Raw genomic sequence first — 14,295 nt, forward strand, 5'->3', positions numbered from 1 at the left:
GTGGTTTACATACTTGAAAAATGAAGGCTGTCTCAGATATTTTTATCAGAAAATTACTTTTCCATAAAGTTTTTTTTTAAGTATGTTACCAAATAAAAGAAGAAAGAAAGGAAAAGCCGGAGAAAATTACCCAAAATGCCTACAAAGATTGTATGTGGGCCAGGCACAGTGGCTCACGCCTGTAATCTCAGCCCTTTGGGAGGCTGAGGCAGGTGGATCACCTGAGGTCAGGAGTTCGAAACCAGCCTGCCCAACATAGCGACACCCCATCTCTACTAAAAATAGAAAAATTAGCCACATGGGGTGGCACGTGTCTATAATCCCAGCTACTTGAGAGTCTGAGGCAGGAAAATAACTTGAACCTTGGAAGTGGAGGTTGTGGTGAGCTGAGATTGTACCACTGCTCTCCAGCTTTGGTGACAGAGACTCCCTTCTCAAAAAAATTGTGTTTGGATGATGGAATTATGGGTGATTTCATTTGTTAAGCTTAACCTACGCAATTTTTCTATAATGTGTATATGACTTTTACGTTAAACAAAGACAACATTAAAAATACATAAATGTATTTTCTGTGTGGCTAGCTTTGCATCATTGGGCCAGAATCTTTATGTGGGAATACATATTAGATGGTATTATATAAATCAATAGGAAAATAGAATGTGATGTAGACAAATTACATTATAGACAACTTTAAATACATCCGTTCATTAAGTCAAGTGTGCCAATACTTAATTGAAATTTTCTGTTTCTTTATTTTTCTCATGAAGCTGTGAAACTGTCAAGCTAGACAAAATATTTATTGCTAGACAAGAGATTTTAAAAGGAAACATTATTATTATAAAACATTTATTTGAAGTTAAAGTTCCTTAGCAAATTTTTTCCATGAATGTTTTTAAGATTTCATATATTTTCTTCCTTCCTTCTAGCCAATACAAGAGTTGCGGGAAGTTGTTCTTAATATTTTGCAAGACTCAAACAGAACCACAGAAGGTATTATTATTTTTGTATTTAAATTCATCTTCTCTAGCTATGTCAGTAAAAATCATCCAGAACCCATTGGAAAAAGAAGAAAAGTATGATCCCCTGAAATGCTTCTCACTTGTTGGTTTCCATGACCTGGCCCTTTCAGCCATTGTCATCAGCTGAGTTATTTGTATTGTTACAAGTAAATACACTGCTCAACACTGAACAAAAGTTGTTTCCACCAGAACAGCCTAGACTGAAATGCTCCACTTCCCTAGAATCCTAGATGGAAGAAGACAAACAGCTTTTTACTAGAAGAGACTGAGGCAAAAAGGAGAAATGCCTTAAGTTACATGTTTAATCATAAACTACCAACATACTCATCTAAATTCATGTTATCCCTTTAAAAATAGCCATCTCAGGAATCTCTTTAATTGGTTGACCATTACTGTCAGTGGTTAACCTTTAGAAGACTCTTCTATGAGAAATATTGTGCCAAACACATTAGTAACATTATAGTTGCTTATAATACTTGTATGAATGGAAAGAAAAAACAAGCTATCTTTAGAAAATAAATTGGATTCTTCTTGTTATATTAGAAGGTGACAAGTTTTTCCTTTAAGAGTAGATTTAGGCTGCGCACAGTAGCTCACACCTGTAATCCCAGCACTTTGGGAAACTAAGGCAGGTGGATCACCTGAAGTCAGGAGTTGGAGACCAGCTGACCAATGTGGTGAAATCCTGTCTCTACTAAGAAAAAAAAAAATTAGCCCGGTATGGTGGTACGTGCCTGTAATCCCAGCTACTCAGGAGGCTAAGGCAGGAGAAACATTTGAACCCAGGAAGCGGGGTTTGCAATGAGCTGAGATTGCACCATTGCACTCCAGCCTAGGCAACGAGCGATACTCCATCTCAAAAAAAAAAGAGTAGATTTAACTGGGGAACAATCAAGTCATGGAATTATAGTTAAATAACCCACTACTTGTGGGAATAAGGAAATAGAATAGGTATACTTAATAGTAGATTCTTTGAGAATGAGGCTACAATTCAGATACTTGGTTAAAACATGACAGTGTTCTTGAAAGGAACAAAAAGAGAAGACAGGAATCCATACTTTTGTTGCACACTGTTGACCTCACTTAGGGTGTCAGCCTTTAGCTACAGTGTGCCTGGCACAATCTGATTTCCATTCTTTTATTTTGGTTATTGTGGTTGGGCTACCATGAAAACTATTCATGCAAGACATTTTTCACCCACTGTCCAAGGCAGTAACCTTGTGGTCATCCTGGGTAGGAGGGGGATTAGGAGGTTGTGTGAGTTAACCTTAGTGAGTCAAGAAAATTGATCCAAGGTATGGTGTAAGGGTAGAAGGCCAGTGAATAGTCCCTAAAAGAGTGCTCTTCAGAGTTAACAGGAGACTGGGAATGTGTTCAGAGTCTTGAAAAGGTGTCAAGAATCTACTTACAGCTGTCTGTCTGAAGGCTGGCTAGGAGGGGGGCCTGATGTATCAGGACATTGCTACAGGGCTTACCAGGAAAAAAAGAAATTATAAATCCCACCTCAAATCAATCACTATTTAGTGTGTGGAGTCCATGAAGATCACTGGGAAATCATTGTATGTATATATTTTTCATGTTAGTGATTTATATTTGAAGTATTAAATTGCTAAATCTTACTTTCCTTCCTGACCTTACATACACAGGAATTACTTCTGACTCATTAGTTGCTGAAACTAATATAACATCAGTGGAAGAGCTGGCCAAGAAGAAGGAATCTGTGAAGTCTTGTCTTTCGCCAGAAGAGAGGGAACAAGCCATAGCAACACCCCAAATAGCCAAGGCAGAACAGCATAATTATTCTGGAATCAAATTACAGATTGGTCCAATCCCTAGGTAAGCAAACCCTAAAACAGGCTTTGTGTTTACAGACTTAATGCTTTTGGTGTTTTGGTCATGAAGTCCTTGCCTACGCCTGTGTCCTGAATGGTTTTGCCTAGGTTTTCTTCTAGGGTTTTTATGGTGTTAGGTCTTATGTTTAAGTCTTTAATCCATCTGAAGTTAATATTAGTGTAAGGTGTCAGGAAGGGGTCCAGTTTCTGCTTTCTGCACATGGCTAGCCAGTTTTCCCAACACCATTTATTAAACAGGGACTCCTTTCCCCATTGCTTGTTTTGTCAGGTTTGTCAAAGATTGGATGGTTGTTGATGTGTGGTGTTGCCTCCAAGGCCTCTGTTCTGTTCCATTGGTCTATATCTCTGTTTTGGTACCAGTACCATGCTGTTTTGATTACTGTAGCCTTGTAGTATAGTTTAAAGTCTGGTAGTGTGATGCCTCCTGCTTTGACTTTTTTTTGCTTAGAATTGACTTGGCTATGCAGGCTTTCTTTTGGTTCCATATGAAGTTTAAGGTGTTTTTTTCCAGTTCTGTAAAGAAGGTCATTGGTAGCTTGATGGGGATAGCATTGAATCTGTAAATTACTTTGGGCAGTATGGCCATCTTCACGATATTGATTCTTCCTAACCATGAACATGGAATGTTTCTCCATCTATTTGTGTCCTATCTTATTTCGTTGAGCATTGGTTTGTAGTTCTTCTTGGAGAGGTCCTTTACATCCTTTGTTAGTTGTATTCCCAAGTATTTTATTATCTTTGTAGCAATTGTAAATGGCAGTTCGTTCTTGATGTGGCTCTCTTTAAGTCAGTTATTGGTATATAGGAATGCTTGTGATTTTTGCACATTGATTTTGTATACTGAGACTTTGAAGTTGCTTATCAGTTTAAGGAGATTTTGGGCTGAGACGATGGGGTCTTCCAGATATACAATCATGTCTGCAAATAGAGGCAATTTGATTTCCTCCTTTCCTATGTAAATACCCTTTATTTCTTTTTCTTGCCTGATTGCTCTGGCTAGAACTTCCAATACTATATTGAATAGGAGTGGTGAGAGAGGGCATCCTTGTCTAGTGCCAGATTTCAAAGGGAATGCTTCCAATTTTTGCCCATTCAGTATGATATTGGCTGTAGGTTTGTCATAAATAGGTTTTATTATTTTGAGATATGTCCCATCAATACCTAGTTTATTGAGGGTTTTTAGCATAAAGGGCTGTTGAATCTTGTCAAAGGCCTTCTCTGCATCAATTGAGATAATCATGTGGTTTTTTTCTTTGGTTCTGTTGATGTGGTGAATTACATTTTTAGATTTGCGTATGTTGAACCAGCCTTGCATCCCCAGGAAGAAGCCTACTTGATCATGGTGGTTAAGCTTTTTGATATGCTGTTGCAATCAGTTTGCCAGTATTTTATTGAAGATTTTTGCATCTATGTTCATCATGGATGTTGGCCTGAAGTTTTCTTGTTGAGTCTCTGCCAGGTTTTGGTATCAGGATGATGTTGGTCTCATAAAATGATTTGGGAAGGATTCCGTCTTTTTGGATTGTTTGGAATAGTTTCAGAAGGAATGGTACCAGCTCCTCTTTGTATGTCTGGTAGAATTCGGCTGTGAACCCGTCTGGACCTGGGCTCTTTTTGGGTGGTAGGCTCTTAATTCCTGCCCCAACTTCAGATCTTGTTATTGGTCTATTCAGGGTTTCAGCTTTTTCCTGGTTTAGGCTTGGGAGGATGCAACTGTCCGGTAATTTATCCATTTCTTCCAGTTACACTAGTTTATGTGCATAGAGATGTTTGTAATAATCTCTGATGATGTTTTGTATTTCTGTGGAATCTGTGGTGATATCCCCTTTATCATTTTTTATTGCATCTATTTGATTATTCTTTTATTAATCTGGTTAGTGGTCTGTCTATTTTGTTGATCTTTTCGAAAAAACAGCTGGATTTATTGATTTTTTTGAAGGGTTTTTTGTGTCTCTAGCTCCTTCAGTTCTGCTCTGATCTTAGTTATTTCTTGTCTTCTGCTAGGTTTTGAGTTTTTTTGGTCTTGCTCCTCTAGCTCTTTCAATTTTGATGATATGGTGTCGATTTTAGATCTTTCCTTGCTTCTCATGTGGGCATTTATTGCTATATATTTTCCTCTAGACACTGCTTTAAATGTGTCCCAGAGATTCTGGTACTTTGTGTCTTCATTCTCGTTGGTTTCGAAGAAGATCTTTATTTCTGCCTTCATTTCATTGTTTACCCAGTCAACATTCAAGAGCCAGTTGTTCAGCTTCCATGAAGCTGTGTGGTTCTGAGTTAGTTTCTGAATTCTGAGTTCTAACTTGATTGCACTGTGGTCTGAGAGACTGTTTGTTATGATTTCCATTGTTTTGCATTTGCTGAGGAGCGATTTACTTCCAATTATGTGGTCAATTTTGGAGTAGGTGTGATGTGGTGCTAAGAAGAATGTATATTCTGTGGACTTGGGGTGGAGAGCTCTGTAAATGTCTATTAGGTTTGCTTGGTCCACGTCTGAGTTCAAGTCCTGGATATCCTTGTTAATTTTCTGTCTCATTGATCTAATATTGACAATGGGGTGTTAAAGTCTCCCACTATTATTGTGTAGGAGTCTAAGTCTCTTTGTAAGTCATTAAGAACTTGCTTTATGTATCTGGGTGCTCATATATTTAGGATTGTTAGCTCTTCTTGTTGCATTGATCCTTTTACCATTACGTAATGTCCTTCTTTGTCTCTTTTGATCTTTGTTGCTTTAAAGTCTATTTTATCTGAGATAAGAATTGCAACTCCTTTTTTTTTTTTTTCTTGCTCTCCATTTGCTTGGTAAATCTTCCTCCATCCCTTTATTTTGAGCCTTTGTGTATCCTTGCATGTGAGATGGGTTTCCTGGATACAGCACACCGATGGGTTTTGATTTCGTATCTGATTTGCCAGTCTGTGTCTTTTGATTGGGGCATTTAGCCCATTTACATTTAGGGTTAATATTGTCACGTGTGAATTTGATACTGCCATTTTGATGCTAGCTGGCTGTTTTGCCCGTTAATTGATGCAGATTCTTCATTGAGTTGATGCTCTTTACCATTTGGTATATTTTTGGAGTGGCTGGTACTGGTTGTTCCTTTGTATGTTTAGTGCCTCTTTCAGGAGCTCTTATAAAGCAGGCCGGGTGGTGATGAAATCTCTGAGTACTTGCTTGTTCTTAAAGGATTTTATTTTTCCTTCAATTTTGAACCTTAGTTTGGCTGGATATGAAATTCTGGATTGAAAGTTCTTTTCTTTAAGGATGTTGAATATTGGCCCCCACTCTATTCTGGCTTGTAGGGTTTCTGCTGGGAGATCTGCTGTGAGTCTGATGGACTTCCCTTTGTAGGTAACCCGACCTTTCTCTCTGGCTGCCCTTAACATTTTTTCCTTCATTTAAACCCAGGTGAATCTGACAATTATGTGCCTTGGGGTTGCTCTTTTGAGGAATGTCTTTGTGGTGGTCTCTGTATTTCCTGGACTTGAATATTGGCCTGCCTTGCTAGGTTGGGGAAGTTTTCCTGGATAATATTCTGAAGAGTGTTTTCCAGGTTGGGTTGATTCTCTCCGTCACATTCAGATACACCTATCAAACATAGATTAGGTCTTTTCACATAGTCCCATATTTCTTGGAGATTTTGTTCATTCCTATTTACCCTTTTTTCTCTAATCTTGCCTTCTCATTTTATTTCATTGAGTTGATCTTCGACCTCTGATATCCTTTCTTCTGCTTGGTCAATTCAGCTGTTGAAACTTGTGTATGCTTCTCAAAGTTCTCATGTTGTGTTTTTCAGCTCCATCAATTCACTTATATTCCTCTCTAAGTTGTTTATTCTCATTAGCATTTCATCAAATCTTTTTTCAAGGTTCTTAGTTTCTTTGTATTGGGTTAGAACATGTTCTTTTAGCTCACAGAAGTTTCTTATTACCCACCTTCTGAAGCCTGATTCTGTCAATTCATCACACTCATTCTCCATCCAGCCTTGTTCCCTTGCTGGTGAGGTGTTGTGATCCCTTATAGGAGGAGAGGTGTTCTGGTTTTGGATGTTTTAATCCTTTTTGCGCTGGTTTCTTCCCATCTTTGTGTATTTATCCACCTGTCACCTTTGTAGTTGTTGACTTTCAGATTGGGTCTCTGAGTGGATGTCCAGTTTTGTTGATGATGAAGCTATTTCTTTCTGTTTCTTAGCTTTCCTTCTACCATACAGGCCCCTCTGCTGTAGGACTGCTGAGGTGTCCACTCCAGGCCCTGCTTGCCTGGGGATCACCTGCAGCATCTGCAGAACAGTAAGGGTTGCTGCCAGTTTCTTCTGCTATCTTTGTCCCTGAAGGTTACCCACCTGATGTCAGTCTGAGCTCTCCTTTATGAGGTGACTCTTTGGATATACGGGGGTCAGGGAGCTGCTTGAGGAGACCGTCTGTCCTTTATAGGAGCTCAAGTGCTGAGCTGTGAGCTCCGTTGTTCATTCAGATTTGCTGGGCAGGTACGTTTAAGTCTGCTGCAGATGAACTCATAAACCCCCTTTTTTTTCCTAGGTGCTCTGTCCCGGGGAGTTAGGGCTTTATTTATGAGTTTCTGTTGTGCTGCTGGCATTTTTCAGGGCTGCCCTCCCCAGCGAGGAGGCAGCCTAGTCACTGCCTACAGAGACTTTGCTGAGCTGCTGTGGGCTCTGCCCAGCTGCCATGTGAACTTCCCTGCAGTCCTGTTTATATGGGTGTAGTTAGAGCTGCCTCTGCAATGCTGCAATGGCAGCCCACCTCTGTAACGGCGGGCTGCCTCTGCAATGGCGGACTACCTCTGTAGCAGTGGAGTGCCTCGGTAATGGTGGATGCCCCTCCCCACAGAGCTCGACCATCCCGGGTTCAGCTGTGCTTGCTGTGAAACTCTCAATCCAGAGCGTTTCAGATTGCCGTGTTTTGTGGGGGTGGGACCAGCCGAGCCTGATCACATGGCTCCCTGCCTCAGAGCCTTTTTTTTTTTTTTGTCTCCCAGGTATTCCAGTCGCCTGTTGAAAAGGCACCGGGATCTGTGTGATTTCCCATGTGGCAACCCACTGCACCTGCGCTGGCTGAAACAGCTGCGCTGAGATTCGTGGTGCTTTTTTGCCTGGGAATCTCCTGGCCTGGCTCCCTGTTTCAATCTCCTTTTCTATCAGTTGAATGGGGCGACTCTGTCTTCCCCAAACTCCAATCACCAGCTAAAACGGTACCCGGACCCGTGTATTTTGTATGGAGAACCCCCTTGCCGGGGCGCTGACCAAAACAGCCGCCCCAGCGGAAACAGCCATGCTGGCCAAAACAGCTGCGCTGGCAACCCATGGGGCTCCTCCGCCTGCGAATCTCCTGGTCTGTGGACAATAAAAATCCATCTGGAAATGCGGCGTTCACTCACCTTCCACACTTTCGCTGGGAGCTGCTATCCTGAGCTGCTCCTAATCAGCCATCTTGGATCCGTTGCCCAGCTAATTTTTATATTTTTTGGTAGACATAGTGTCTTACTATGTTGCCCAAGCTGGTCTTGAACTCCTGGAAAAAGCCATCTTAAGATGAGAACTGCTCTAGACATGTCTCTTGTGTCAACTTATATTAAAATGTCTTTCATGTTTTATTATGGAATATAAAACAAAAAATAATAAAGACAATTTTTTTAAATGATAATGTTTTTAATGCATCTCTTGCTATCTCTCAGAATAAATGGGATGCCAGAAGTGCAAGACATGAAGCTTATCACTCCTGTACGGCGTTCATCGAGGATCGAGCGAGCAGTGTCCTGCTACCCGGAAATGCTGCAAGAACACGATTTAGTAGTGGCTTCTCTTGATGAACTGTTAGAAGTGGAAGAAACAACATGTTTTATATTTCGTAGAAATGAGGCTTTGCCTGTAACATTGGGGTTTCAAATCCCTGAATCATAATTTCCTGATGCTTTTTTTTAAAAACGTGTTTTAGAGCCTCCATAAGACAAGAAATATTCTTGTCCAAATGACCTGGAAAAAAGTGTGTAATAGAGAGGCATCATAGATGCAGATTACAGATGCTCAGGATTTAAGTAATTCACTGGGCTTACTCTCAAATTTTATCTCCCTATGGGAAGATCTTTGCTTTATGTGTGTGAGACTAGTTTGCCAGTTTTACAGTATACATAAATTTCAAACTTTTGAATGTTAATTTACCCTACAACTATGAAAAAAATGTATACTTTATTGATCTACTTTAATCCCAACGTAATTTTTTATATCAGAAGGTTGGTCCCACAATGTAATGGGACTTTTCTTTCTACATCCACCTTAGCAGAGAGGGCAAGTCCTTTCATCGTGGAAAATCTGAACGTTGATGCTGGCTTAACAGGCTGAATGGACCTTGACAGACGGCCAAGTCAGAACCCCTCATTTCCCAGATGAGTTTATACCAGCTGTGCCTTTTCCCAGAGATTGCAAATTTATGTGTGATCTTTGACTTCCATCACAGTATCCTTGTAAATGAGAGAGAATTCTTGTTTTTCCTATGCCAGGTCTCAGATGAAACACAATCCTGAATTGGCATGGTCATCTAGCTTTTATATCCAAACCTAGTTTTTTGCATTTGTTACTCAGAAACACTTCAAATAACAAAAGGGAGCAGGGGAGAAGGGTGGGGAGTGGACACTTGCTTCTTCATTTCTTTGCTATGCTAGGGGATAGCTGGCCTCAGAAGGCAGTGCAAGCCCCAGAGACTGTTAGGTTGCTTTTTCTTCCTCCTGGGCAACTACTTGTGGAAAGGTAAAATCAGTCATTATGTAAATATAAAGTGTAGAAAAATCTAGTCAACACCTTTTAAATCTTAGCTTTCTTAATATTTAAGTATTATCTTTAAAAAATACATTAAATTTTTATTAGTTCCCGCTTGTTTATCTTTATTATAGAAAACCGTGATAATGACTTTGCATAGAGAATTAGGAGTTTGTCTAAGGTTACACCAGTTGGCTCTCGCAAGAGACCTCACAAGGACCCTTCATTACCAAGGAGAATGTACTTTGATCAAGGGTCTGTCAGCCTCACCCAGAACTAGATTTTTTCATTGTAAGGGAAGCAGATCTATTTCTGAAAGTCAGATTATAACAGTGCTCAAAAAACTATGAGCTACAAAACTGTAATGCTAGCAGACTTTCAGTAAGAGATAGACCCTTATAACTCAATCGTGGAAAAACAAATAATTTAAAATGGGCAAAGGACCTAAACAGACATGTCTCCAAAGAAGACATTAAAAAATAGCCAATAGGTATATATATGAAAAGGTGTTTGGCATCAGTAATCAGAAGAATAATGTAAATTAAAACCTCTTTGAGCTATCACCTCACGTCTGTAAGAATGGCTGTTAACAAGAAGACATGAGATAAATGTTGATGAGATTGTGGAGAAAAGAGAAGCCTAGTACACTGTTGGTGGGAATGTAGATTGGCGTAGCCATTGTGAAAAACTATGGAGACTCCGAAGAAATTAAAAGTAGAACTGTTATCTGACCCTCTTCTGAGTAGGTATATACCCAAAAAGATGAAATCATTGGCCTGGCACAGTGACTCACGCCTGTAATCCCAGCACATTGGGAGGCTAAGGTGGGTGAATCACCTGAGGTCAGGAGTTCGAGACCAGCTTGACCAACATGGTGAAAACCCATCTCTACTAAAAATACAAAAATTACTCGGGTGTGGTGACAGGGGTCTGTAATCCCAGCTACTTGGGAGGCTGAGGCAGGAGAATCGCTTGAACCCAGGAGGCAGAGGTTGCAGTGAGCTGAAATAGTGTCACTGAGCTCTAGCCTGGGTTACAGAGTGAGACTCTGTCTCAAAAAAAAAAATGAAATCACCACCTCATAAAGATATCTGCACTCCCATGTTTGCAGCAGTGTTATTCTCAATAGCTACAATTTGGAAACAACCTAAATGGCCGTCAATGGGCAAATAAAAGAAAATATGGCCAATGCATGCCATGGAATAGTATTGATCCTTGGAAAAGAGGGAGTTCTTGCCATCTGCTACAACATAGATGGACCTGGAGAACATTATGCTAAGTGAAATATGCCATACACAAGGAAATATACTGCATGATCACATGTGGAATATTTAATTTTTTAAAAAAGAACTCAAATATACAGAGAAACATTACCACAGATTGGGGAAGAGGAAATGGGGAGATGTAGGCCGAGGATATAAAATAGCAGATAAGATGAACAAGTCTAGAGATTGGGCTAAAGTTAATACAATTGTATTAGGAGTTTTTGTTAAATAAGTAGATTTTAGCTGCTCTTATCACACAAAAACCAGACGATGTTAATCTGCTTTACTGTAGCAACCATCTTATTATCGATATGTATCCCATAGCATCATGTTGTAAATCTTAAATATACCTAATAAAATTGTCACCAAAAAGCAGGAATTAGACTTAACTTTTCCTGTGAAGCCAAATAATGCTCAGAGGGCTGCTTAGAGATCACAAGCTCTGAACATGGGACTTAGAGGAATCAAATATTCAAAATCACCAGGCTTAGAGAGTCTGAAGCGAGTCTTTTTGTATTAGGAATATTCTTGCCTCAGATCTCAGACACTGTCCTAAGTTCTTTGACCAGGTCCTCATGATTGATCTTACACTGCCATCCATTGCTTATGCACTTATTTGTTTTCTGGCTTCTCAAATGGTCCGTGTTTGCCACCTAAATCTCTCCCCTGACCCCAGGCCTAGGAGTCAGTTGTCCCTTTATGGTGGTTTTACATCTCCTCAAAACCATTGTCTTGACATTACAGCTTAGTTCTCCAGTGAGCAGTTTCATTTTATTTATCGTTAGTTCCTTGCAGGATGTCTTACAGTGTTATGCTAGGTACTAACAATAACTGTGTGGGTGGAACTATTGGTGTCTAATAATTTATGTTTCAAAATGGCAAATTGGAGGTTTTGAACAGCCTCATTAGACTGTAGAGTCTTCCAAACACAAGAAGATATGGATGGAAATGATTGTGGATGGTACAGCAGCTGCAAAATAACTGCACCCTAATTCTAGGGCTCTTTATAGATACTCAGTAACCCTCTTGTTTAGTAAATAGCTCCTAGACATACGGAGCAGGAAGGAGGGAGAGTAGGAAGGAAAGAAGTGGGCTCTTAATCACTTAGGAAGAAGGTTCATAGGGAATTTTAGTGGAAATATGGGCCTCTGCAGAAATAAGTCCAGCGTTGTTCCGGGATGGCTTTTTAGAGGAGGTGAGTATAACACAAGTTTCAAAGAAAAAAAGGGATTATATACAGCATCTCTGTGCAGAATGACCATGAACCAGAAGACAGAGCCGAGGCTTGATGGTTTATGTTTGTTAGTGCTCACTATGCCAGGAACTCAGCTGAGTCTTTTACAAACTATAAAAACAGTTCCTGAGGCCGGGCATGTGGCTCATGACTGTAATCCCAGACTTTGGGAAGTCAAGGTGGGTGGATCATTTGATGTCAGGAGATTCAGACCAGCCTGGCCAACGTGGTGAAACGCCACCTCTACTAAAAATACAAAAATTAGCCAGGCGTGCTGGTACACGCCTGTAATCCCAGCTACTTGGGAGGCTGAGGCAGGAGAATCACTTGAACCTGGGAGGCAAAGGTTGCAGTGAGCCAACATCATGCCACTGCACTCCAGCCTGGGCAACAGAGCAAGACTCTGTCTCAAAAAAAAAAAAGTTGTTGCCTGCCTGGCATGTACTCCCTCTTCTAATAAAAGCACCCCAGGCTGGGTGTAATGGCTCACACCTGTAATCCCAGCAGTTTGGGAAGCCAAGGTGAGCAGATCACTTGAGGCCAGGAGTTCAAGACAAGTCTGGCCAACGTAATGAAACCCTGTCTCTACTAAAAATACAAGAATTAGCCAGGCGTGATAGAATGTGCCTGTAGTCCCAGCTGCTTGGGAGGCTGAGGGGGGAGAATCACTTGAACCTGGGAGGTGGAGGCTGCAGTGAGGCAACATCACGCCACTGCATTCCAGTTTGGGTGACAGAGTGAGACTCTGTCTAAAAAAAAAAAAGCACCCACTTTCCCTACTGTGACCACCTCTTTACTACTGACACCGTACGTGGTTTAAGAAGAATGGACTCAATCCCGCTATGAGCATATGACCCAGGCCTGGCAAATTCAAACTTGTTATCTGCCTGGCTAGTGGCACTGATTAGAGGATGGGGTAGTGTCTCACAACCAGTGAGGTATCATTTCCCAGACTTTCATTAGAGATTTCCTGGTAGAGTTGCTGAAAAGATAAAGATAGAAATCTGGAGACTGGGGACAGCCATCTCAGCTGTCTATAACCTCATAGACAAAACCTGCCAGAGAATAGTACTAACACGAATAAACTTGAGAGTTAGAACAAGCCTATGTCCAATGACAGACATTAATGCTATGCCTAGAGCTAGACTAGCCCTGGACTTTTTAGCTATATGAGCCAATAAATTCTTTTTTCTCAAACCAGTTTCATTAGGTTTCCATCAGTTGCTAAAGAAAAAATCCTGACTAATGTACATACACACACACACACACACACACACACACACACACACACACGGAGAGAGAGAGAGAGAGAGACCTTACAATAGCATAGAAAACCCTTATTTAGTGCTTCCTCTGACCAAGTTCCGTGTCCGTTATCTCCCTATGCCCTTACAATTGCATGACTGTCATTAATTAACTACTCTGTTTCCATAACCATGTCATACAATAGCTTTATGACATGGTTATGGAAACAGAGTAGTTAATAAGTGACAGTCATGCAATTTCAAAGTCAGAGCTGTCTGGCTCCAGGTCCAGAACTTTTAGCTCCTATCTCTATTTAAAGTAAGAAAATGAGGACTAGGATAATGGGAAGGAAACAGCACATCTGAGCAAGAGAAACTATTCAACTGTTCCCAGTTTACCAAGCAGGAATCACTGTGACAGCCAAAGTACTGTCATTCATTCTACAAATAAATGATCACATTTTTACCACTAGTTCACTACCCCAGAAATACTGCTTCTGTTCTCTTCATTTCCTCACTGCTCTAGATGATGCCAGAATGAGGAAGTCGATTCAGCTGCTGTCGCTACTCCCAAATGGAAATGCATCTCTCTCACATCAGCCGTCCAAGTGACAGCCCAGTGCTTATCTACTGCCAGGCCCAAGCTATGCCACTAACCATCCCTTGGGAGCAGCCTCATCCATGTGGCCAAAGAAGGCTCCCAACCAACTTCACTCTCTAGCCAGTTGGAAGTGGAGAAAGAGGAAGCGGAAAGCAGGTCCCTCCTAAGGTCACAGATTGGAATTTGGAGCCATTACTTCTGTCCAGAATGTAGGGGCCAGAACTTGGTCACATGTCCCCACCCATTTAAAGAAAGCAGAGAAATGTCTATCAGATGGCCACGTGCCCAGCTAAAAATTCTTCCAGAAATGGG

General features: G+C 40.8%; 1 protein-coding gene across 1 annotated transcript in view; it reads left to right on the forward strand.

Moving 5' to 3' along the window:
• Positions 1-11,283, forward strand: part of CKAP2L (cytoskeleton associated protein 2 like) — a 31,617-nt gene extending 20,334 nt beyond the window's left edge. Inside the window, exons 7-9 of the mRNA XM_032243665.1 lie at positions 927-990; positions 2,666-2,855; positions 8,562-11,283. Coding sequence (XP_032099556.1) covers positions 927-990; positions 2,666-2,855; positions 8,562-8,787 — 480 coding nt within the window. The 3' untranslated portion in view covers positions 8,788-11,283. The remainder of the gene's footprint in view (positions 1-926; positions 991-2,665; positions 2,856-8,561) is intronic.
• The last annotated feature ends 3,012 nt before the right edge of the window (positions 11,284-14,295 follow it).

This window comes from Sapajus apella, unplaced genomic scaffold (assembly GCF_009761245.1).
Source record: "Sapajus apella isolate SASKATOON/1434 unplaced genomic scaffold, GSC_monkey_1.0 scaffold52, whole genome shotgun sequence".
Taxonomy (NCBI): Eukaryota; Metazoa; Chordata; class Mammalia; order Primates; family Cebidae; genus Sapajus; species Sapajus apella.